Consider the following 27,332-nt stretch of genomic DNA (forward strand, 5'->3'; position numbering starts at 1 on the left):
TTCTCTTCAACTTTATCAATGTGGTGTTTTCATATTAGTGCATTGTGAGATATCAAGTCTTCTTTTCCAACTTTATTTCCATGAAAACATATATAGTAGTAGAAGATGAGTTTTCTATTCACTAAATGAGCCACATGCATAATATTTTCGTCTTGTTATTTTATACTTGGGCTTGGGTGTGTAGTGCTCATGTTATAGAGATAAGAAATGACATAATCTATCTTTCCACTTGGTATGGGGACTGCAATTGGAGTGTTCTGCTTGAAAAATAAAACACAAACATTAGGCATTCACCTAAGGGAAAAGTTTCATATTCTAAGGGGAAAATATATGTCCTGATTTTTTTCACTGTTTAGGGAAGAAAGTAATAATGGGTTGAATGGCAAAAATGTTGCTTCATTTGATTGTAAGCAAAGTGCAGTTTTAGCTTGCACCAATGACGTGTTTTGAAAATTTTCAGTAAAATTACTTTATAACTTGAGAAATAATGGAACAATCTGCACAGTAACTACTGTAAAATGGAACAAAAGTGGGTGCAATTTCAAACTTTAAATATAGATACAAAACTATTTTCAAATTTGTTGCTAAAGCAGTCTATGAAAATCTGAAGCTATTAAAGGAAGATATTTGTACAATTCTTAGAGGACTGTTCTCTTTCTCTCTAAAGAGATGGATTACATAGTCACAGACAGATTTATGTGACTACTTATGGACTTTCATAAGGCTTTAGTAGCCAATATTTATTTCAGCAACAATAAAATGGAGCAGGAAGAAGCTAGACATAAAACATGGGCTATCCAGTTTGATATCCTTAACAGTCATTGTCTCCTGCTTCCCTTAAGAGTAGTGATTCTTTGTTGTTGTTAGTCACTCCCCCACCCCCCTTTCCAGTAAAAGCTTTATTATGATAGAGTGGAGGGAGGGGAAACAGAGATGTTAACAAGACGAAATGTTAAAGTCAAAGGAAGACTATGTCTCCTCATTATAAAAAATAATGTTCATTTTAACTGTGAAACCCTCATTTCTTTTTACTATTGAAGCTATATCGGTGACTACAATATAATAAGTGAATATGCTCTGAATATCCAAACCTATTTGCTATGTAGCAAACAAAGTTCAGGAGATTTAATTGGAGGTTATGTTTCTGTATGTCCCTGTTTTTCATAAGGAGGGATGTTGAATGGAGGGAGAAAAGACCTAATGGAAATGGCATGAGTACTGGGCAGAGGGATCAAGGAACTTCTTTAACTGATATTTAAAGAAATTTCTTACTTGTTTTTATTTCTGTATGGATTTAACTCCAAAGGGGGAAAAACTGTTCTCTTTCTATTAATTTCTAATATAAGGAATTTCCAGAGAATTCCCTGGCAGTGCAGTGCTTAGGATTTTTTGATTAGTTAAGCCTTCACTGCTCTGGCCTGTGGCCCAGGTTCCATCCCTGATTGGGAAACTAACATCCCATAAGCTGGCATCAAGGCCAAAGGAAAAAAAAATTTCCAGAACGATGCCCCTCTTCTTTATATTACATAAACACTTTTATCTGTATTATATCATCTGACCATAAGTATGGTTTGCATTTCTATTTAGGCAAAAAAATACCCTTTAGAGCACACTCATGCCAGTTGTTGAACTTAAGCACTTTATAAACATTAACTGATTTAATCCTCCTGACCATACTGTGGTTGGTACTATCATTATCCTCATTTTGCTGAAGAACCAAACCAGAGGAGTCACTTAACTGGCCAGTCACAGCTTATTAAATGGTGGAAAAGAGATTTGAGCCTAGGTAGCTGGAGCCCAGAATCAGAGCTCTTAAATATTACAATGTAATGCTTTCAACTCAAAGGACATGAGTTTGGGCAAACTCCTGGAGATAGGAAAGGACTGGGAAGCCTGGTATGCTGCAGTTCATGGAGTTGCAAAGAGTCGGACACGACTGAGTGACTGAAAAACAATGCTTTCGAAAACAGACTTATTGCAGACCTATAAGATTCATAAATGATCAGATCTTAGAACACTCCTCTCAGCTGGTTTGAAAATGATTAGACATCAATGAATCATGCATCCATGTGTGGAACATGCAAATCATGATTCCACAATACTATTTTGGTTACTATTAGAAAGCCTGTAAAATTCTCACATTTACCTTAGACTTAGTTCCAAAAAAAAACAAGGGAACAAGCCCATCCTGCTAGTATCATGCTACATTTAGTTCATCGATCTGCTAATTTAATGTATTTAGCTTCATTCTAACAGTTATTCTCCAGACAGCATCAGATTCTTGGCTGTAATGGCCTTGAAAGCATCTGGAAAAATATCCTCCAATAATCCAAATATGAGGTACAAAAAAGTTGCCTAGTGATAAAGCAGCCTATCATGCGTACTAAATTAACTCCACATTTGGACCTCTTAAAATTTATTATGTTTTGTTTCTTATTAAAAAAGTTAATCACATGTGTAAGTAATATTTTTTAATGAAAATATCAAAAGAAAATACAGCACAATATTTATATGATTTTGAACTGAGTGAGCTTCTTATAAGGGAGCCAAGACTCAGAAATCATAAAGAACAGGATAAATCTTGACTACATAACAGTTTTACACATGTGGCAAAGACACCATGCATTTAAAAAATACACCCAGATTATCGACTTGGAAAACATTTGCCACCCATATGACCTAGAGGGGGCTAATATAAATATTAAGAGATATGAGGTGTTTCTCATATTTAATCTTAGTGCATTATCAATACTAGTATTTCACACCCCCCATGTAAATCAGCTAGAATCTTGTTAAAATGGAGATTATATTTCAGCAGGGATTTAGCCTGAGATTGTGCATTTCCAAGCTCTATGTGATGCTGATGCTATTGGTTTACGTATCACAATTTAAGAAGCATTGCTCTAGACCATTCCAGTTCATGTAACAATATAAATAACCTAACTGACTTCAAACAAAATTTTGAGAACAACTCTCATGTTTTTATTCATTGCAATTGTTTGAAATGGTGGTTACTTAAAAGGAATGCATTTCTTTAACCTTGCATTAGAGAAAGGATTTCATATTCACATGAACTAAGAGTGAGAGGAGAACTCTTGAGAGAACTCTTTGTTTTCCTCTCTACCCTCTCTAAATGTAATTTTGAAAGAAAAAAAAATTTTAAAAGAGGACACAACCCAATAGAAAATTGGGCAAACAATAGTAAAAGATAATTGACATGAAAGGAAGTTAAATGGACAATAAATTTAAGAAAGCATTTTTTATCTATCTGTCATAAAATACAAATTAGAGGAATTAGAAAACATTTTAAATTATTATACTGATAAAAATTTTAAAATTTTAAAAATAAAATATTTGCTTCTGTGCAGGAAGTACTAGGTCATGGAGATCAATGGTCCTGTCACTAAAAAACAAAAGCTATTATATGATGTCATATTACATGATTACATGTAACAGATGAGAAAAAAGTGGCCCAAAGAATGCAAATAGTTTCCAAGCTCACACAAATGGTGAGAGAGCTGGACTTTGAACCCAGATATTTTTCATTTATATCTTCGTATTACTATTAAACAATTTTGATTCTCAAAAAGGTGTTTATTATTCAAGAGATCCAAGTGATTTAACTTATTCCTATAGTGAGTGCTGATTAATCCAATTTTTACACATAAGGGTTAAATGAAGTGCTTATGTTCTAGGATTATGGTGCAGATACTAAAATAAATTCAAAGAGCATTGGCTGTCCTTCATCTGCTCTAATTTATTTACTGTTTATTTGATAGAAAAGCACACAGATAATAATACTGTATAGAAGAAAACAAAGCTCTAAACATAAAATTTATAAAATAGTATATTTTTTATTCTAGAAAAAATTTCATTCAGATCAAAGAGAGAAGTGAAAAAATATGAAAGCATAAAATACTACTGTCAAGTGTAGATAAACCTTCTGATTTCAGGATGGTGAAGCCTAAAGTAAAAGAAGAAAACACAAAAGAATGAAGGAATCATAGATGTGGTGACATAGAAAGAATGGAAGAAAGAAAACTTCTGTCTCAATAATAACACTTTAAGTATGTTCATTTACAAATTATATTTATTCCTCTGAAAGTAGACTATTTATATTCTTCACCAAATTTTCTCCATTAATTAAGGCATCATTTTCTTACTGATTGATAAAAATATTTTATGTTAATAACATCAACCTCTGTCAAATATATTGTAAATATACATCAAACAGATGTGCCATCGGTTAATGATAGAATAAGTTATTCAAATTATCTTAAAAAAAAACCAACTAAAAATTCTGAATGACATATAATAAAAGCATCTTTTTATATATGTGTGTGTGTGGAGGGTCCAACCCTTTGTGACCCCATGGGCTATAGCTCACTATGCTCCTCTGTCCATGGAGTTTTCCAGGCAAGAATACCAGAGCAGGTTGCCATTTTCTCCTCCAGGGAATCTTTCTGACTCAGGGATTGAATGTGCATCTCTTGCATCTCCTGTACTGGCAGGCAGGTTCTTTATCAGCTGAGACATCAGGGAAGCCCTTTTTTTTTTCCATTTATTTTTATTAGTTGGAGACTAATTACTTTTTATATTTATATATGTATTATATGTATGATAGATTCAAAATTTTACTGCTATAGAGTTGCACATAGTACTTTTTGTAAATATATATATTTGATACACAAATATAAAAATATATACATTATTCAGACATAATTTAGAAAAATCTAGATCTAAGAAAAGGTTGAACTTAGATAGGCAAGCAAGCATTTCAAGACATGCTTTTTCTCAGCGTGCATGCTAAGTCACTTCAGTCATGTCCGACTCTTAGCAACCTTATGAACTTTAGTCCACCAGGCTCCTCTGTCCATGGGATTTACCAGGCAAGAATACTGGAGTGGGTTGCTATGCCCTCCTCCAGCTAATCTTCCTGACCCAGGGATAGAACCCACATTCCTTATGTCTCCAGCATTGGCAGGTATGTTCTTTACCACTAGCACCACCTGGGAAGCCCCATGTACTCTGCATATAAGCAGGGTGACATAGACAGCCTTGACAATAGAGAGACAATAGACTCCTTTCCCAGTTTTGAACCAGTCTGTTGTTCCATGTTTGATTCTAACTGTGTTTCTTGATCTGTATACAGGTTTCTCTGGAGACAGGAAAGGTGGTCTAGTATTTCCATTTTTTAAAAGAATTTTCTACAGTTTGTTGTGATCTACACAAAGGTTTTAGCATAGTCAATGAAGCAGAAGTAGATTTTTTTCTGAATTTTCTTGCTTTTTCTATGATTCAACGGATGTTGGCAATTTGATCTCTTGTTCCTCCACCTTTTCTAAACCCAGCTTGAACATCTTGAAGTTCTTGGTTCATGTACTGGTGAAGCCTAGCTTGCTCAGGATTTTGAGCATTACCTTGCTAGCATGTGAAATGAGCACAATTGTACCGTAGTTTGAATATTCTTTGGTATTGCCTGTCTTTGGGATTGGGATGAAAACTGACCTTTTCTTGTTCTGTGGCCACTGCTGAGTTTCCCAAATTTGCTGGCATATGGAGTGCAGCACTTTAACAGCATCATCTTTGAGGATTTGAAATAGCTCAGCTGGGATTCCATCAGCTCCACTAGCTTTGTTTGTAGTGATGCTTCCTAAGGCCCACTTGACTTCGCATTCCAGGATGCCTGGTTCTAGGTGAGTGAACACACACACCATTGGGGTTATCTGGGTCATTAAGACCTTTTTTTTCTACAGTTCTTCTGCTTCTTTTATTTTATTTTAAATTTATTTATTTATTTTTAACTGAAGAATAATTGCTTTACAGAATTGTGTTGGTTTCTGCCAAACATCAATATGTTTCTGTTAGGTTCTTTCCAGTTCTGTCCTTTATTGTGCCCATCTTTGCATGAAATGTTCCCTTGGTATCTCTAACTTTCTTGAAGAGATCTCTAGTCCTTCCCATTCTGTTGTTGTCCTTTATTTCTTTGCCTCGATCACTGAGGAAAGCTTTCTTATCTCTCCTTGCTATTCTCTGGAACTCTGCATTCAGTTGTGTATATCTTTTCCTTTAGCCTTTGCCTTTCACTTCTCTCCTTTCTCAGCTATTTGTAAGGCCTCCTCAGACAACCACCTTGCCTTCTTGCATCTCTTTTTCTTTGGGGTGGTTTTGGTCACCACCTCCTGCACAGTGTTATGAACCTCCAACCATAGTACTTCAGGCACTCTGTCTATCAGATTTAATCCCTTGAAACTATTCGTCACCTCCACTGTGTAATCAAGAGATTTAAATTAGGACATGTCTGAATGGTCTAGAAGTTTTACCTACTTTTTCAGTTCAAGCCTGAATTTTGCAATAAGGAGCTCATGATCTGAGCCTCAGTCAGCTCCAGGTCTCATTTTTGCTGACTATATAGAGCTTCTCCATCTTCAGTTACAAAGAATACGATCAATCTGATTTTGGTATTGACCATCTAGTGATGTTCATGTGTAAAGTTGTCTCTTGTGTGGTTCAAGGAGTATGTTCTCTTGGCAAAACTCTGCCTTTGCCCTGCTTCATTTGTACTCCAAGGCCAAACTTGCCTGTTAATCCATGTATCTCTTGATTTCCTACTTTCGCATTCCAGTCCCCTATGATGAAAAGGACATCATAGTTGTTAGTTCTAGAAGGTCTTGTAGGTCTTAACAGCTCAATTTCAGCTTCATTCCATCCTAACACTTTATAAAATGATTATATTTTAATTACATTTCCAGTCTCTTCTATGGTAAATAACTGATTCAAGTTTTTGTATTTTTCCTTGGTTAACTGCTAGTAATTTACATTTTACTAGAGTGTAAAAGTGAAAATGGCAGTCACTCAGTGGTGCCCAACTCTGTGCAATCCCCTGGACTGGAGCCCACCAGGCTCCTTTGTCCATGGAATTCTCCAGGCAAGAATACCAAAGTGGGCTGCCATTTCCTGCTCCAGGGTATACTAAGAAACCATCTATTTCATCTAGATTTTAAAATTTACTGTTAGAGAGTTGAACATAGTTCTGTTTTTTAACTCTTGTAATTATTGTAATCTATGATTATAGTTCCTTTCTCATTCCTGATTGTGCATATTTTCATTCATTCTTTTTTTCTTTTTAATCTAGTGCATAAGGAGGTTACTTAAAATAAATATTTTTATTGATGCATAATTGACTTAAAACATTACATTAGTTTTAGGTTACAACAAAATGATTCAATATTTGTATATATATTGCAAAATGATCACCACAATAGATCTGGTTATCATCTACCACCATACATAGTTACAGAATTTTCTCACCATGATAATTTTTAAGATTTATTCCCTCAGTAACCTTCAAATGTACCATATTAATAATTATAGTCCCTATGATATTTATTTTATAACTGGAGGTTTTTACATTTTGACTCACTTCACCTCTTTTATACACTGCCTAGGCACCCCCCACCCCAAATCCCACCAACTCTGGCAACCACCAATCTGTTCCTGTTTCTATAATCTTGTTTTTTATTTTTTCTAGATTTCACATATAAGTAAGATCATACAGTATATGTCTTTGTCTGTCTGACTTATTTCACTGTCATAATGCCCTCAAGGTCCATTTATATTTTGCAAATGGCAAGATTGCATTCCTTTTTATGGCTGAAAAATATTCAATACAGACACACACATACATATATACCGCATTTTCTTTATCCATTCATCAGTTAGTGGATACAGGTTGTTCCCATGTCTTGGATATTGTAAATAGTGCTGCAATGAACATGAAGGTGCATATCTCTTTTTGAGTTAGTGATTTTGTTTTCTTTAGATAAGTACCCAGAAGTGGAATTGCTGGGTTATACAGTAGTTCTGTTTCAAATTTTTTGAGAAACTTCCATACAAAATATTTTAATGTTATTTTTAGAGAACAAGTATTTGGACTTGTCTATTCTTTCTAATGAGTTTTTTATCAATTTCATATTTCATTTTTATAATTTACATATTCCAACTTTGGGTTGATTAATTTATTTTCTAGCTTCTTAGAGAATTATCTTTAAACACAAAGCTCTTTTATTTTTTAAAAAATAAGTTTTATTTTTTAGAATAGTTTTAAGTTCATAGCAAAAGACATAGAAGATACAAAGATTTACCATATACCCCTCATAAGCACAGCATCCTCCACTATCCCCATTCTACACAGTGTGGTATATTTGTTATAATCAACGAGCCTACAGTGATGCATCATTATTACCCAAAGTCCATAACTTACATTAGGATTTATTCTTGGTGTTGTACATTTTATGGATTGTGAACAAGGTATAAAGGTATATATTCAACATTACAGTACTATACACAATAGTTTCCAAGAAATAAAAATCTTCTATGCTCAGCCTATTTATCCCTCCTTCCCTACATGGTTTACCTATTCCCCCATTGAAGAACACTGTGATTGCGTCCAGTTTTTGGAATTATAAATAAAGCTACTACAAACATACTTGTGCAGGTTTTTGTGTAGACACAAGTTTTCAGCTCCTTTGGGTAAATACCAAAGTGTATGACTTCTGGATCACATGGTAAGAATATGTTAAGTTTTTTAAGAAACTGCCAAACTATTTTCCAAGGTGGTTGTACAATTTGCATTTCCACCACGAATGAATTAGAGTTTCTGTTTCACATCCTTACTGGCATTTGTTTTTGTCAGTGTTTTGGATTTTCACCATTCTAATAAGTTTTTATTAATAGTGGCATTTCATTATTGTTTAAAATTATAATTCCCTGATGACATTTCATGTTGAGCATCTTTTCATCTGCTTATTTCAATATATTCTCATATGCTTATTTCAATATATTTTCATATGCTTATTTCAATATATATTTCAATATAGTTCACTTGAGACATCCTCTTTGACTCATGGGTTATTTTGAAGTGTGTGTCTAATTTCTAAATGTATAGAAATTCTCTCAGCATTTAAAAAAATTTTGGCATCTAGTTTGATTTCATTATGGTCAAAAACATTTTACTATGATCTTAATTTTGTAAACTTTGTTAAAATTTGTTTTTTGACCAATGATATGGTCTATCTTGGTGAAGAGTCCAAGTTTGCTTAAAGAAACATGCATTTGTTTTTGTAGAATGACACATTCCTTAAATATCTATTAGGTCCCATTGACTGATGGTGCTGCTCAGTCTTTCTACATACTTGCTAATTTTATGTTTAATGGTTCTGTCAATTACTGAGTAAAAGGTATTCAACTCTCCAACCATAATTGGGGCTCTACTTATTTCTCCCTTCAGTTTTGTTAGTTTTGCTTTCATATTTTGAAACTCTATTATTAGTGTGTACACACATATGGTTGTTGTATGTTCTTGGTGAACTGGTCATTTTTTTTTTCCATTTATTTTTATTAGTTGGAGGCTAATTACTTTACAACATTGCAGTGGTTCTTGTCATACATTGAAATGAATTAGCCATGGATTTACATGTATTCCCCATCCCGGTCCCCTCTCCCACCTCCCTCTCCACCCGATCCCTCTGGGTCTTCCCAGTGCACCAGGCCCGAGCACTTGTCTCATGCACCCAACCTGGGCTGGTGATCTGTTTCACCCTAGATAATATACATGTTTCGATGCTGTTCTCTTGAAACATCCCACCCTCGCCTTCTCCCACAGAGTCCACAAGTCTGTTCTATACATCTGAGTCTCTTTTTCTGTTTTGCATATAGGGTTATCATTACCATCTTTCTAAATTCCATATATATGTGTTAGTATACTGTAATGGTCTTTATCTTTCTGGCTTACTTCGCTCTGTATAATGGGCTCCAGTTTCACCCATCTCATTAGAACTGATTCAAATGAATTCTTTTTAATGGCTGAGTAATATTCCATGGTGTATATGTACCACAGCTTCCTCATCCATCCGTCTGCTGATGGGCATCTAGGTTGCTTCCATGTCCTGGCTATTATAAACAGTGCTGTGATGAACATTGGGGTGCACGTGTCTCTTTCAGATCTGGTTTCCTTGGTGTGTATGCCCAGAAGTGGTATTGCTGGGTCATATGGCAGCTCTATTTCCAGCTTTTTAAGAAATCTCCACACTGTTTTCCATAGTGGCTGTACTAATTTGCATTCCCACCAACAGTGTAAGAGGGTTCCCTTTTCTCCACACCCTCTCCAGCATTTATTGCTTGTAGACTTTTGGATAGCAGCCATCCTGACTGGCGTGTAATGGTACTTCATTGTGGTTTTGATTTGCATTTCTCTGATAATGAGTGATGTTGAGCATCTTTTCATGTGTTTTTTTGCCATCTGTATGTCTTCCTTGGAGAAATGTCTGTTTAGTTCTTTGGCCCATTTTTTGATTGGGTCATTTATTTTTCTGGAGTTGAGCTGGAGGAGTTGCTTGTATATTTTTGAGATTAGTCCTTTGTCTGTTGCTTCATTTGCTATTATTTTCTCCCAATCTGAGGGCTGTCTTTTCACCTTGCTTATAGTTTCCTTTGTTGTGCAAAAGCTTTTAAGTTTCATTAGGTCCCATTTGTTTATTTTTGCTTTTGTTTCTAAAATTCTGGGATGTGGGTCATAGAGGATCCTGCTGTGATTTATGTCGGAAAGTGTTTTGCCTATGTTCTCCTCTAGGAGTTTTATAGTTTCTGGTTTTACATTTAGATCTTAATCCATTTTGAGTTTATTTTTGTGTATGGTGTTAGATAGTGTTCTAGTTTCATTCTTTTACAGGTGGTTGACCAGTTTTCCCAGCACCACTTGTTAAAGAGGTTGTCTTTTTTCCATTGTATATCCTTGCCTCCTTTGTCGAAGATAAGGTGACCATAGGTTCATGGATTTATCTCTGGGCTTTCTATTCTGTTCCATTGATCTATATTTCTGCCTTTGTGCCAGTACCATACTGTCTTGATGACTGTGGCTTTGTAGTATAGTCTGAAGTCAGGCAGGTTGATTCCTCCAGTTCCATTCTTCTTTCTCAAGGTTACTTTGGCTATTCGAGGTTTTTTGTATTTCCATACAAATTGTGAAATTATTTGTTCTAGTTCTGTGAAAAATACCATTGGTAGTTTGATAGGGATTGCATTGAATCTATAGATTGCTTTGGGTAGTATAGCCATTTTGAACTGGTCATTTTATAATTATGTAATGACCCTTTTTGTCCCTGGTAATTTTCTGTACTTTGAAACCTACTTTATCTGGAATATCAATGTAGCCACTATAGTTTTGTTTTGATTAGTGTTTGCATGGCATATCTTTTTTCATCCTTTTACATTTAACTTACCTATAATATTTCTATGTTCAATTAAATTAATTATTACTGCAAATGGTAACTTAAAATACTCCTTACACAATAAATTGTTTACAGTAATGAGTTATACCACTTTATTAAAAATATTTTCCTTGAATGAAATTTAAATGAATTTTAAATGATGTGAATCTTTGAAGAAACATAAAATTCATATTTAACTTATCACAATATGAAGTGGAGACCCATCCATTGACATGAACATAAACATCAAGGAAATTGGATCATGGGGGGGAAAGCTTTGGTTTTTATTTTATTGAAACAAATTTTCTTTCATTTCCAAGGAGCATATTTCAGATATAATTCACTGGAAGATCTCTTCTAAATAGCTATGTGCTTTATTTTTGACTTGGCATTTTTTCCCAAATTATTTGTGTGGTAAATCTGGTTGCAAAGATGCAATGACTTATTACTCAGTCTAATTCCTATGTACAATATTCATGGCACACACTGAGGGTTCAATAAATGTCATCAAAGAGACTAAGTGCTTGTTTTATCATTGATTATACTTTTATACCTTATTCAAATTCTAGTGTTTAATTCTCAATAAAAATCATTTTTTACATTCACTTAGCAAACTCTGGGAGATAGTGAAGGACAGGGAAGCCTTCAGTACTTCAGTCTATGGGGTCTCAAAGAGTCAGACACAACCGAACTGAAAAACAACAATTTAATATGTATTAAATAGACATTTATAGGGACTCTAGAAAGTGCTCTATGGTAGACACAGAAAAGTAAAACATAATCCTTTTACATAAGAAGATGACAATCTAAAAAAGGAGGGACAAATATTAATATGCAAATAAGAACTAGAGAGAGAGGTGTTTATAAAGGTTGGGGAAACAAAGCAGAGCACAAGAAATTTCATTACAGGATTTTAGGGGCCTGGGAATATGGGAAGATTTCTTTTCTTTTTTTTTCGACCAACATGAGCAGCATGTAGGATCTTAGTTCCCCGACCAGGGATCAAACCTGTGCCCCCTGCAGTGGAAGCACAGTGTCTTAACCACTGGATCACTAGGGAAGTCCCTGAAAAGATTTCATGACAGAAAGAAGATCACAGAGTGCTGGGGACAGCTGGGGAGGAAAGGCCTTCCAGTGCTTGACTTTGAATTCTCATTTTTTTTCACCTCTTGGCAGTGTTAGGGAAGATAGAGAAGAGCATTTCAGCATAGGATATATCAAGGATACAAAGGCAATACAAATTCAGTTAATGTATGATTATACACACTGTCAGATTAAAGCATGAGCAAGAAGGTATGAAAAGTGAGCATTATCAATCCCCAGATTTAAGTTTTTTGGTGATTGATAATATACTGTTCTTGAGACAGAAGATTCAGCAAACCAAAGTGTCTATATATTGTGTATACATATGTACGTGTGTATATATACATGCACATGTCTGTATGTGTGTGTGTGTATGTGAGTGTATGTATATATATATCAAGGGAGAAGTTGGAAAAAACCAAGTGGTATTATGGTTGGTGAGGGGCTTCCCAGGTGGCTCAGTGGTAAAGAATCTGCCTGCCAATGAAGGAGATGCCAGTTTGATCCCTGGTTGGGAAGATCCCCAGGAAAAGCAAATGGCAATGCATTCCAGTATTCTTGCCTAGAAAATCCCATGGACAGAGGAGGCTGGCAGGCTACAGTCTACGGGGTCACAAAGAGTTGGATACCACTGAGCATGCAAAAATAACATTATGGTTGGTATACAGGTTAGTACAAATGACAGTAAGAGGAGTAAAAAGGAAACCTGGTGGGAGGAGAACTAACTGTAAGCAGTATCACTGAAACCAAGGCTCGGCTCAGTTCAGTTCAGTTGCTCAGTAGTATCTAACTCTAATGCGACCCCATTGACTGCAGCACCCCAGGCTTCCCTGTCCTTCACCAACTCCTGGAGCTTGCTCAAACATATGCCCATTGAGTCAGTGATTCCATTCAGCTATCTCATCCTCTGCCAGCCCCTTTTCCTCCTGCCTTCAATCTTTCCCAGCATCAGGTCTTCTCAAATGAGTTTCTTCGTATCAGGTAGCGAAAGTATTGAAGCTTCAGTTTCAGCATCAGTTCTTCCAATGAACATTCAGGATTGATTTCCTTTAAGATTGACTGGTTTGATCTTCTCGCATACCAAGGGAATTTCAAGGCATCTGTTCTTTGCTTAGCTTTCTTTACAGTCCAACTCTCACATCCATACATGACTACTGGAAAAACCATAGCTTTGACTAGACGGACATTTGTCAGCAAACTAATGTCTCTGCTTTTCAATATGCTGTCTAGGTTTGTCATAGTTTTTCTTCCAAGGGGCAAGGATCTTTTAATTTCATGGCTTCAGTCACCATCTTCAGGGATTTTTGGAGCCCCCCAAAGTAGTCTGTCATTGTTTCCATTGTTTCCCCATCTATTTGCTATGAAGTGATGGGATCAAACACCATGATCTTCATTTTTTGAATGTTGAGTTTTAAGCTAGCTTTTTCACTCTCATCTTTCACTTTCATCAAGAGGCTCTTTAAGTTCCTCTTCCCTTTCTGCCATAAGCATGGGTTCATCTCCTTATCTGAGGTTATTGATATTTCTCATGGCAATCTTGATTCCAGCTTGTACTTCATCCAGCCTGGTATTTTGCATGATGTAATCTGCATATACGTTAAATAAGCAGGGTGACAATACACAGCCTTGATGTACTCCCTTCCCAATTTGGAGACAGTCTGTTGTTCTCTGTCCGGTTCTAACTGTTGCTTCTTGACATGCATACAGATTCTCAGGAGGCAGGTTAGGTGGTCTGGTATGCCAGTCTCTTGAAGAAATTTCCTCAGTTTGTTGTGATCCACACAGTCAAGGTCTTTAGCATAGTCAGTGAAGCAGAAGTCGATGTTTTTGTGAAATTCTCATGCTCTTTCTATGATCCAAGAGATGTCAGTATGATCTCTGCCTTTTCTAAATTCAGCTTGAACACCTGGAAGTTCTCAGTTCATGTACTGTTAGAGCCTAGCTTGGAGAATTTTGAGCATTACTTTGCTAGCATGTGAGATGAGTTCAATAGTGTGGTAGTTTGAACATTTTTTGGCACCTGCCTTTCTTTAGGATTGGGATGAAAACCAACTTTTTCCAGTCTTGTGGCCACTGCTGAGTTTTCCAAATTTGCTGGCATATTGAGTGCAGCACTTTCACAGCATCATCTTTTAGGATTTGAAATAGCTCAACTGGAATTCCATCACCTCCACTAGCTTTGTTTGTACTGATGTTTCCTAAGGCCCAGTTGACTTCACACCCCAAAATATCTGGCTCTAGGTGAGTGATCACACCATCATGGTTACCTGGGTCATTAAGATCTTCTTTATATAGTTCTTCTGTGTATTTTTGCCACTTCTTAATATCTTCACTTCAGAAACCAAGGTAGTGAAATGTTAAAGAAAACAGGAACTGTCAGAGGGATCAAATGCAAGAAGGCAATCAAGTAGGGGAGGACTGCCAAAGTCCACTGGCTATGTCAACTGTTGGAAGAAATAAATTCAGACTGTATCTGCTTGAAGTGTGAATGGAAGGTAAAAATGTAGACATAGTTTCTATATATCTTTTTATCAAGAATCTTGATAAAGAAGAGTAAAAGAGATAAAGAGTGATTCTATGGAAAGTAGCCAGAAAGAAGTGAAAATTAAATATTTAGGAGGAAGACTTGCTGGAGAAGCAAGATCCTAGTGGAACCAAAGAACATAAAGAGTGGTTAGCCTTGAATACAGAGGAGCCTGGTAGGCTATGCTCTGTAGGGACACAAAGAGTTGGACACTACTGAAATGACTTAGCAGGCACACACGCAGCCTTATATAGGATCACATGAGCCTCTGAAATTAGAATAAAGAGAGAGAGAGAGAAACAGAGAGAGAGAGAGAGAGAGAAAGAGAGAGAGAAAGGAAACTGAACTTGTCCCTGGAAGTATTGTTTTTTTTACAATTGTTTCTTTAAAATGTTATAAAATTATTCCAATTTGGCTCAGTTGCTTAAAATGCTTTAAGGATGTCCTTATCTTAAATTCACCCTCAGAGATGTGTGAATTTACCACACACACACACACACACACACACACACACACACGCATGCATTTACACATATCTAAGCTTTCTTGTTTAAATGATGTTTCAAAACTGAGAAAAGTTATTTTGAATCATATGAAAAAAGCAAACTGGTAGATAATCCTTGGGCATAAAAAATGTTTTCTAGAGTATATTTATTTACAGGCACAAAAATACATTCTAAAAAGTGAGACCCCAAATATTTGCTGTTTGAAAGCTATTAGAAATGCATGACCTTTTTGATTTAATACTTTAATATATTCATTCAACAAAAATGTATAGAGATTTCACTGTTCGTCAGACATTAACCTAGAGAGTACTTTCATGAATAGGATGCACTTGTACATGTTCTGATAAATTTATTGTAAAATAGATTTCATTAATGTATACTAACTTGATGTGACCACCTATTTTCTCATTAAAATCAATTAAAAGCATTATTTGACTTAAGTCTTTAACATATCAGTTCTGAAGCATTTAGGCATGACCCTCACTGTCTTAATTTACAATTATATATACTCACAAAAGAATTCAGCTGAATAGAGGAAGTTCTGTAATCTCTAATGTACTGCTGAAGAATTCTAGGTTCACCTAACTCAACACAGTTTATATATCTCATTATAAGTTTGGAGATATTAACTACCCACATAGAAAAGGGGCTGCCGTCCATATACACAGTAGATTTGCTTATTGTTTCATTATGCCTGTGATCCTATGATGATGCTTCACTCTATCCCGTATTGCAGTTTCTCCTAGTGTGGTCATGTGGTGAGTCTGCACTTTCCATGGGTTTCCCAGGTGATATTTATGTACCATATAATTTGAGAACCATTGCTACAAAGTGTTTGAAATTGCTGGGCAAATGTTATAAAAAGTATTGCATCCTCCAGAGACCGTAAAATTTGATTTTGAAGAACTACACCAAGGTGGTAGATATGACATGGGAGCAGGCAGGCAGCACAGTGTCCTGCCAACAATACTGATTTTGAATGAAGCAGACTTGAGTTGGACTCCTGTCCACTTCTTTCTGGCTTGTGTGCTTAAGAACAATAATTACTCTTTTGAGAACTGTTATTTCTTCTTTCTGCTCAAACTTCTTACCAGTGTGAGGGTACAGAAAAAAGGAGACAAGATAAGGGATGAGGACATGTCAGATCATCCCTTTATGCTACTCTAGGAGAATTCGTTTCAGTATTTACCAGAATCCAAAGCAAAAGATGAGGAACCCTCATCTCCACAAAGTAGAAAAGAAATAATTATCTGGTTTTTTTTTTTTTTTACCCAGCTTCACAACTTAACAGTTTCATAACCAATATTCAACCACTTATTTTGTCTGATCTTAAATTCCCACTCCTGCAAAACAGACACAATAATTCCTCTCATTACTATTTTAGGGGTTATACATTATAATGTGTATAAAGCTCTTTGTACCACATAAACTCTCATCTTTGCCTTTTGAAGTCTTGCTTGGCATTTAGCTGATGTATTTACACTTCAGTTTAACTGAGCCAGTTCTAACCAAATTGATAAATCCATCATCAATTTTTTTTCTTTAAATAAAAGGCTTGGTGGGTTGATGGCATCCAGTACTAGATCTGAGCAGAGAGGTGTAATACTTTGGTTGGAGTTCCTTGGCATGGAGTCTAGGAACAAGAAAAAGCAACCTCTAGGAATCCTGAGTGAGTCATGAAATAGACAAGCTGGAGCTAAGTAACCAAATCTAAATTAGGGCAAGGCAAAAGAACAAAATCAAGGTACAAAGCCAAATTCTGATAGCATAATGAGTGGGTGTATGGAAATTTGGGGCAGATATAAAGATGAAAAAGTTAGAGAAATACTCTAGATAAATGAGAACAGATTTTTATAGGAATCTTGAGATGAAGGTAAGGTTTGCATGTCTAAGAAAACAGCCTGCAAATAAGGTCAGACCTGGTGAGCTTGTACTCTAATTGGTATATAAAAAATTCTGACCTGGAATCCTATTCTTTATTTTTGCAGCCCAGAGACTGGCTAGCCAGCCTGCTCAGACATCTGCCTGTTATCTGATTCTGGACCCAGGCTCATGTCAAGATAACTCACTGGAATAGCTCAAGCTTCCTGACATCCATTGTTTATATGTGTTTCCTTCTGTGGAATACTGCTGATGACACTGATGAACATCTTCCTGAAGGAATCTGTCTTTTAAGAAACCTTGACTTGATTCTCCTTCTGACCATGGGTTAATGTCCCAGGCCCTTTGCATTGCTTCCAGCCCTATTTCTTTCAGACAAACATCTGTTATTTAAGATGCAAATTCTCAAATATTTCTGTTCCTCACCTGGGTCAACAAATGCCTTTAAGTGGATAGATGAATCTAGCCTAAGCTGTCTCTTGATATTTTAATTTCTTAATTGTACTATCCATACCTTATTCCTGGGCTTCCCTTGTGTCTCAGTTGATAAAGAATCTGCCTGCAATGTGGGAGACATGAGTTCGCTCCCTGGGTTGGGAAGATCCTCTGGAGAAGGGAAAGACTACCTGCTCTAGTATTTTGGCCTGGAGAATTCGATGGACTGTACAGTCCATGGGTCCCAAAGAGTCGGACATGATTGAGTGACTTTCACTTTCACTTTCCCATATTCCCAGACTGCCCCATAAATTACCTCCTTCTCCTATCTCTTGAGTAACTGAGAATATGAGAGGAAAATTCAGTGAAATTTATGGAGGCCTCAGTGTGCCTGCTAATCTTAATTCTTTAATTCTGGGCATTTAGAAGCTGAGATCCAATTTGACTAAATTTTCAAATGACGTTTTCTACATGCTTTAAAACATGTCAACAAGATTAAACATGGCTTGAAAGTGTGAAAGTGTTAGTCACTCCGTCATGTCCAACTCTTTGGGACCCCATGAACTGTAGCCTGCCAGGCTCCTCTGTCCATGGAATTCTCCAGGCAAGAACACTGGAGTGGGTTGCCATTTCTGTCTAAGGGGATCTTCCCAACCCAGGGATCAAATCCAGGTCTCCTGCATTGCAGGCAGATTCTTTACCATTTGAGCCACTGGGGAAGCCCTATCAAGGCTTAAATAGATATAATTTTCACCCAATTCTAGCTAATTTTACTACTCTGGCTCTTCCTCCCAGAAATACAAGATATAAATCCAATTTTAGAAGAGCAGCAATAAATGTACTCAGCAGCTAATGGATACTATTTATTTCTTGAGTAGTATAAAGAATTATGCAATGTTGCATATGTCAATGATACAAATATAGCTAATTGGACAACATGGAAGAAAGAAGATTTAGAGTCAGCATTCAGTTTATACAAATTTTATAAGAACTCAAGGTTTCCAAATTTAAGATAAATTAGCGAAAAATAATTTTGATTTCAAAATATTGATGTGATTAATGGCAGAATTAAGCAGAGTTCTTTAAAACAGTAAACCACCTAAATGGTTGTAAAATATGGTTTTGATTTCCAAATGTCAGTGTGTGTTTTTCAGCAATACAAAAGTGGTTTAAATAACATAATACACTTAAAACATTATATAAACTATGAATAGAGATCACTTGATGTGAAGAGCCAACTGGTTAGAAAAGACCCTGATGCTGGGAAAGACTGAAGGCAGGAGGAGAAGGGAATGACAGATGATGAGATGGTTGGGTGGCATCATCAACTCAATGGACATGAGTTTGAGCAGGCTCCGGGAGATGGTGAAGGACAGGGAAGCCTGGTGTGCTGCAGTCCATGGGGTTGCAAAGAGTCAGACACAACTGAGCGACTGAACAACAAGAACCCCCTGAGTATCAGATACACAAGGAAAATGCAAATTTACCATGAAATTACATCAAATTTTGAGTCATACTACATTATCTACTTTCAGAACAGAGACAATTAAAATAAGTTCCTTACATATGAATGAGTTCCTTTCTGAGAGCACATTCATAAATCCAACTTGTTCATGTCCAACAAAGTTAGCCTACAGATCCAACTAACACAATTGGTTATATAGTACTGTACTATAATCGGTTTATAATACTTTTCACACAAATAATATATAAAAAACAAACAAACATGAAGAACAAACATTTTAAATCTCACAGTACCTTGAAAACTATAGAAGCGCTGTATGACAGCTGGCATACAGGGGCTGGCATCAGGTGAACAGCCAAGAAGAGTTACTGACTGGAGTAGAGAGAGGAGGTGGGAGATGGTAAAGCTGAAGGATCATCAGCAATAGGAGATGGAGGGCAACTTCAGTCAAGCCTGACGTTGATGGAACGCATGTTCACATCTTTGAAAGTTTGCATTTTGAAGGTCTGCATGCAGGGTACTTCATGTACCTGATTTGCCCCTCTCCATTGTCTCTTAATTCTTTATAATAGGTGAAAAAAATGCAGGTACACACAATTTTGTTTTGCTTTGTTTCCATTCATGGCTAGAGAATTTTTTGGAGTAGGAAAACAAGAAAAACAAATAAAAACATCTAGAGGCATACATCTTAAAGAAATAGAATTTATGATAGCACGTGTTAAATTTATATGTATGTGCATTTGTATATATAAATACTTAAATTATGATCTAGTTTAATTAAAACACTTTGCTGTGCTTTTTATTATATGAACAAAAATATCTGAAAAATAAATCTTACAAAAACCAATATATAGTTTAGAGCTGCATCTTAATACATTTGTTAGAAGAAGAAATGTTCATAAACTGAGAAAAAACATCTGTGGTGATGCTATAATGATCAAAATGTTAAATCAAGTATGTGATTGATGTAAATTTGCTTTCAGTAGATAAATCATAAAAATTTAATCTCATTATTTTATTCTTGTTTTATTACATAAACAAAGGTGAATTTATTCATCAGAGGAACAGAAATTGTAAGAAGGGGATTTTTTTAAAGATGAGTGCTAAAATATTAGTTATGCTTTGCAACAATAACATTGTGAAAAATAATTGGGATCAATATTTTTCCAGCCTGTGAAGCAAGCTTGTGTTCCTTTCATGAAAAAAAATTTGCAAGGAAGGAGCTTTTAAGTGGTAGTTCAAGAGAGTGTACTCTTCATGTGAAAACAAGATTTGAGTCAGTGACCATAGTTACAATGGTGTATTTATGTACTATTTATGTTTGGGCTCCATCATATATAGGCTTTGTGCAATAACTACTACATGTTTTCTGTAGGCTTTGTTAATTTTAAAAATGCTCGCTTTTAATTAAATAGCCTTGTCTGATTTACCAAAACTAACTTGTACCTAATAGATCTAATATAGTCTTGATTGGTAGAAAATAGTCTGCACTGTCCTATTCTCACAAGCATGACACTGGAGGGTTTAGAAAGGTGTAAAAGAAGATCCTGAACTCACCTCCTCCCATAGAATAAACAAATCTGCAACTACAAATGGAGTAATTTCCTCTGAAAGGGACCTGAAAATTGGGTAAATAGAGTCTCCACAACAAAGGACAGCATGGAGACAGATTGAGCTATGAGCTCAGATAGAGATATGAGCTTGTAAAGGGAAAATCCACCCTTCAGTCGCAATGATCCACAGCTTGGGAGGATCACAAAGGTAGAGTTATCTTACTGAAGAGTGAAGGATTTGAATTCCACATGAAGCACCCCAAATCTTGGATCCTGCACAGGAGAGACAAGCCCTTTTTCCCTCCAAACATCTGGTTTAGAAAACCACCAGACAACGTATAGAACTATAGGGAATGGAAAACCCACTCTTTTTTTTTTTTTTTTTTAATTTTTTTTTAATTTTTTTTTTTAATTTTTATTAGTTGGAGGCTAATTACTTTACATCATTACAGTAGTTTTTGTTATACATTGAAATGAATTAGCCATGGATTTACATGTATTCCCCATCCCAGTCCCCCCTCCCACCTCCCTCTCCACCCGATCCCTCTGGGTCTTCCCAGTGCACCAGGCCCGAGCACTTGTCTCATGTACCCAACCTGAGCTGGTTATCCGTTTCACCCTAGATAATATACATGTTTCAATGCTGTTCTCCTGAAACATCCCACCCTCTCCTTCTCCCAGAGTCCACAAGTCTGTTCCATACATCTGAGTCTCTTTTTCTGTTTTGCATATAGGGTTATCATTACCATCTTTCTAAAGTCCATATATATGTGTTAGTATATTGTACTATTACACGCCAGTCAGGATGGCTGCTATCCAAAAGTCTACAAGCAATAAATGCTGGAGAGGGTGTGGAGAAAAGGGAACCCTCTTACACTGTTGGTGGGAATGCAAATTAGTACAGCCACTATGGAAAACAGTGTGGAGATTTCTTAAAAAGCTGGAAATAGAACTGCCATATGACCCAGCAATCCCACTTCTGGGCATACACACCAAGGAAACCAGATCTGAAAGAGACACGTGCACCCCAATGTTCATCGCAGCACTGTTTATAATAGCCAGGACATGGAAGCAACCCAGATGCCCATCAGCAGACGAATGGATGAGGAAGCTGTGGTACATATACACCATGGAATATTACTCAGCCATTAAAAAGAATTCATTTGAATCAGTTCTAATGAGATGGATGAAACTGGAGCCCATTATACAGAGCGAAGTAAGCTGGAAAACCCACTCTTAAAGGTCTCATGCACCACCTTAACTTGACTTGAAAAGAAGCACAAAAACAGCACCCTGAAAAGCAGATGGACTACAGGTGGAGGGGACCCACTTACTAATCCTGAAGCATCTGCTGGAGAGACAGGAACCATTGGGGTGCTCCCTATGAACTTTGGGGCTTCCCTGGTGGTAAAGAATCTGCCTGCAATGTGGGAGACCTGGGTTTGATCCCTGGATCAGAGAGATCCTCTGGAGAAAGGAATGACAACCTACTCCATATTTTTGCCTGGAGAACTTAGACACTGGTGGGAGTCATTCTATCAACCTCAGGCTTCCTTGTTAACGCCAGCTCTGAAGGAATGCATTTTATTTTTTATTTTTATTTTTATTTTTTCCATTTATTTTTATTAGTTGGAGGCTAATTACTTTACAACATTGCAGTGGTTTTTGTCATACATTGAAATGAATTAGCCATGGATTTACATGTATTCCCCATCCCGGTCCCCCCTCCCACCTCCCTCTCCACCCCATCCCTCTGGGTCTTCCCAGTGCACCAGGCCCGAGCACTTGTCTCATGCATCCAACCTGGGCTGGTGATCTGTTTCACCCTAGATATACATGTTTCGATGCTGTTCTCTTAAAACATCCCACCCTCGCCTTCTCCCACAGAGTCCACAGTCTGTTCTATACATCTGAGTTTCTTTTTCTGTTTTGCATATAGGGTTATCATTACCATCTTTCTAAATTCCATATATATGTGTTAGTATACTGTAATGGTCTTTATCTTTCTGGCTTACTTTGCTCTGTATAATGGGCTCCAGTTTCACCCATCTCATTAGAACTGATTCAAATGAATTCTTTTTAATGGCTGAGTAATATTCCATGGTGTATATGTACCACAGCTTCCTCATCCATTCGTCTGCTGATGGGCATCTGGGTTGCTTCCATGTCCTGGCTATTATAAACAGTGCTGCGATGAACATTGGGGTGCATGTGTCTCTTTCGGATCTGGTTTCCTCAGTGTGTATGCCTAGAAGTGGTATTGCTGGGTCATATGGCAGATCTATTTCCAGCTTTTTAAGGAATCTCCACACTGTTTTCCATAGTGGCTGTACTAATTTGCATTCCCACCAACAGTGTAAGAGGGCTCCCTTTTCTCCACACCCTCTCCAGCATTTATTGCTTGTAGACTTTTGGATAGCAGCCATCCTGACTGGCATGTAATGGTACCTCATTGTGGTTTTGATTTGCATTTCTCTGATAATGAGTGATATTGAGCATCTTTCATGTGCATTTTAGAAATCTCAATCCAATCTGTTAGAATCAGCGGGCACTCTTTGCTGAGAGCCCTGCCTACCTCAGCCCCAGCTGGCCAGGTGATAATCGCACCCACTCCTATCCAGGAGCTGTGGTGGCTGCCTGCCAGGCATTCCAGGGGCTACCTCCGCCCACCAGCACACTGCAGCAGCAACTGTAATCCTGCCACAACAAGCCAATATTCTTCATGAATATAGATGCAAAAATCCTCAACAAAATACTAGCAAACCAAATCCAACAACACATTAAAAGGTTCGCATAACATTATCAAGTGGGATTTATTTCCGGGATGCAAGGATAGTTCAACATCTGCAAATCAATCAATGTGATACATCACATTAACAAAATGAAAGATAAAAATAAAGTGACCACTTCAGTAGATGCAGAGAATGCATTTGACAAAATTTCACATTCATTGATGATTAAAAAACAAATCTCAATGAAGTGAGTGTAAAGTGAATGTATCTCAATATAATAAAGGCCACATATACCAAACCCACAAATAAAATCACACTCAATAAGTTATAGCTGAAAGTTTTTCTTCTAAGATCAGGAAAAGGCAAGTTGATTCACTCTCACCACTTTTATTTAACATTGTATTGGAAGTGGCAAGTTGATTCACTCTCACCACTTTTATTTAACATTGTATTGGAAGTCTTAGCCATAGCAATTAGGCCAAAAAGGAAATATAAGGAATACTAATTGAAAAGAAAGAAGTAAAACTCTTTCTAGTTGCAGATGACAATATCATATGGAGAAAACATTGAAGATGCCAACACAAAACTGCTAGAACTAACAAATGATTTCAGTGAAGTTAAAGGAAAAAAAATTGATATACAGAACTCTATGGCATTTCTATACACTAATAACAAACTATCAGAAAGAGAAATTAAGAAAACAGTCTCATTTAAAATTGCCTCAAAAGGACTAAAATATTTTGGAATAAATGTAACCAAGAAGGCAAAAGATCTGTACAGTGAAAACTATAGCACACTAATAAAAGAAACTGAGAAAGACATGTAAACAATAGAAAGATATTCCATGCTCATGGACTGGAAGAATTAATATTGTTAAAATGTTCATACTACCCAAACCAATCTATTGACTCAATGCAATTTCTATTAAAATACCAATGGCATATTTCCTGCAACTAGAAAAAATAATTCTAAAATTTGTATGGAACCACAAAAAGTTGAGTCCAAAGAAAAGGAGCAAACAAAATCAAAAACAAACAAACAAACAAATCCCCTCATAGATACAGAGAACAGATTAGCGGTTACCAGAGAGGAAGGGAATTGGGGGTGGGTGAAATTGGTAACTGTATGGTTGATGGTATCTAGACTTGTGGTGGAGATCATTCTGTAATGAATGGATATGTTGAACTATAATATTAGACACCTGAAACTTATGTAATAAAAATAAATAAAAACTTTATACTATGTGTAGCACTCTAGATAATTTTGGAGTCTCTCAGTCTTTATGCTTTCCAGGAGCATGTAGTCAGATAAGCATGAGAATTCTTCATATACCTTGTATTTCAAAACAATGTTTCTCCTGAGCAAGCTCATGCTTATGTTTCTTCACATTTATGCAACAGATCTCTAAGAGATGTTATTTTCATACTCATTATACAGATGATTAGCTGGAACTCTGGGAGGTTAAGTGATTCACACAGTTAGCAAATTGCAGAGCCTGGGCTTGGATTTAGATCTTTCATAATGAACTTCATTTTCTTTCTGCTCTATTCTATGTTAAATATATATTGACTCCTCCACTGCTCCAGTGACAGTTTTGCTATGAATTTATTTGTGCCATGTATTACTTGGACCAATCAATATACTGAGTGAATCCATTCTGATTGTGGCATGAATGGCAGAGAGTATACCTATTGCTAAACTCACTCATCAAAATGTCTCAGTGTATATACTGATAAATATTTACACAAATAAAATTTCAAAATCACATCAGGTTTTGAAAATACTAAAAAAGGCTTCCATTTAAGTTAGTGAACATTTCTAGAGTGCCTAATATGTGACAGAGATGCTGAAAAATTATATATATATATATTTCTTATATAAGTCTTTTAAAGAAAATGTTACAGTAAAAAAGAAAATACTTGAATGATCAATAAGCACATAAAAAATACTCAACATTATTGGTTGTCAGAAAAATGCATACTAAAATTCACATTTGCTGGAACTGCTACAATTGACTACTAGAAACATCAGTGAGATTATAGATAGATGTGAACTCTCATATATCCAACCATTTGTTTTCTTTGAAAGTTAAACACATACTTACCCTCTGAGGCAGGAATTCTATTCCTAGGTTTTTACCTAAGAAAAATAAAAATATATTTTAGCAAGGAGATTTGTATAAGAATATTTTCAAATGTTCTTATCACAAATTAAAAAAATGGTAACTATGCATGTGGTAGTGGATGTTAGCTAAACTTATACAGTAATCATTTCATAGTTTAGACATATATCATTATTTCATATACCTTAAAAGAATACATTATATGTCAATTATATCTTATTAAAAATAAATAAATAAAATAATTTTTAACAACATTGTTTTTAACAAATCAAACCAGGAAACAATTCAAGTGTCCATCAAAAAGAGATACATTCATACAATGGAATACTACACAACAATAAAAAAAGAAATCTGATAATACTCAGTAACAGATAAATCTCACAAAACTAAAGAAATAAAGAAGCTGGATATTAAAGAGTGTATCTATATCATTCCAATAAATTAAGGTTAAAACAGACAATGTTTACAGGGAAGGAAATGTTCAGGGAAAGAAACCAGAACGATTGCCTGTGGTAGGGTTCAGTTCAGTTCAGTCGCTCAGTCGTGTCTGACTCTTTGTGACTCCGTGAACTGCAGCATGCCAGGCCTCCCTGTCCACCACTAACTCCTGGAGTCCACCCAAACTCATGTCCATTGAGTCAGTGATGCCATCCAACCATCTCATCCTCTGTCGTCCCCTTCTTCTCCTGCTCTCAATCTTTCCCAGCATCAGGGTCTTTTCAAATGAGTCAGCTCTTTGCATCAGGTGAAAAAAGTATTGGAGTTTCAGCTTCAACATCAGTCCTTCCAATGAACACCCAGACCTGATCTCCTTTAGGATGGACTGGTTGGGTCTCCTTGCAGTCCAAGGGACTCTCAAGAGTCTTCTCCACCACCACAATTCAAAAGCATCAATTCTTTGGTGCTCAGCTTTCTTTATAGTCCAACTCTCACATCCATACATGACTACTAGAAACACCATACCCTTGACTAGACCAACCTTTGTTGACAAAGTGATGTTTCTGCTTTTCAATATGCTGTCTAGGTCGGTCATAACTTTCCTTCCAAGGAGTAAGCATCTTTTAATTTCATGGAGACAATCACCATCTGCAGTGATTTTGGAGCCCCCCAAAAAAACCACTGTTTCCATTGTTTCCCCATCTATTTGCCATGAAGTGATGGAACCTCATGCCATGATCTTAGTTTTCTGAATGTTGAACTTTAAGCCAACTTTTGCACTCTCCTCTTTCACTTTCATCAAGAGGCTCTTTAGTTCTTCTTCACTTTTTGCCATAAGGGTGGTGTCATCTGCATATCTGAGGTTATTGATATTTCTCCCAGCAATCTTGATTCCAGCTTGTGCTTCCTCCAGCCCAACTCCCAGAGCTTGCTCAAACTCATGGCCATTGAGTTGATGATGTCATGCAACCATCTTGTCCTCTGTTGTCCCCTTCTCCTGCTTTCAATCTTTCCCAGCATCACTCTTTTACAATGAGTCAGCTCTTTGCATCATGTGGCCATACTATTGGAGTCACCTCCAGTGAATATTCAGGACTGATTTCCTTTAGGACTGACTGGTTTGATCTCCTTCCAGTCCAAGGGGCTCTCAAAAGACTTCCCCAACACCACAGCTCAAAAGCATCAATTCTTCTGCTCTCAGCTTTCTTTATAGTCCAACTCTCCCATACATCCATACATGACTACTTGGAAAAACCATAGCCTTGACAAGACAAACCTCTGTTGGCATAGTAATGTCTCGGCTTTTTAATATGCTGTCTAGGTTGG

The 27,332-nt window shown here is 36.4% G+C and overlaps 1 protein-coding gene across 1 annotated transcript in view; it reads right to left on the reverse strand.

Moving 5' to 3' along the window:
- Positions 1 to 27,332, reverse strand: part of SNX7 (sorting nexin 7) — a 726,766-nt gene that overhangs the window by 323,007 nt on the left and 376,427 nt on the right. The window contains exon 3 of the mRNA XM_070467753.1: positions 25,551 to 25,585. Coding sequence (XP_070323854.1) covers positions 25,551 to 25,585 — 35 coding nt within the window. The remainder of the gene's footprint in view (positions 1 to 25,550; positions 25,586 to 27,332) is intronic.

This window comes from Odocoileus virginianus, chromosome 5 (genome assembly GCF_023699985.2).
Source record: "Odocoileus virginianus isolate 20LAN1187 ecotype Illinois chromosome 5, Ovbor_1.2, whole genome shotgun sequence".
Classification (NCBI taxonomy): Eukaryota; Metazoa; Chordata; class Mammalia; order Artiodactyla; family Cervidae; genus Odocoileus; species Odocoileus virginianus.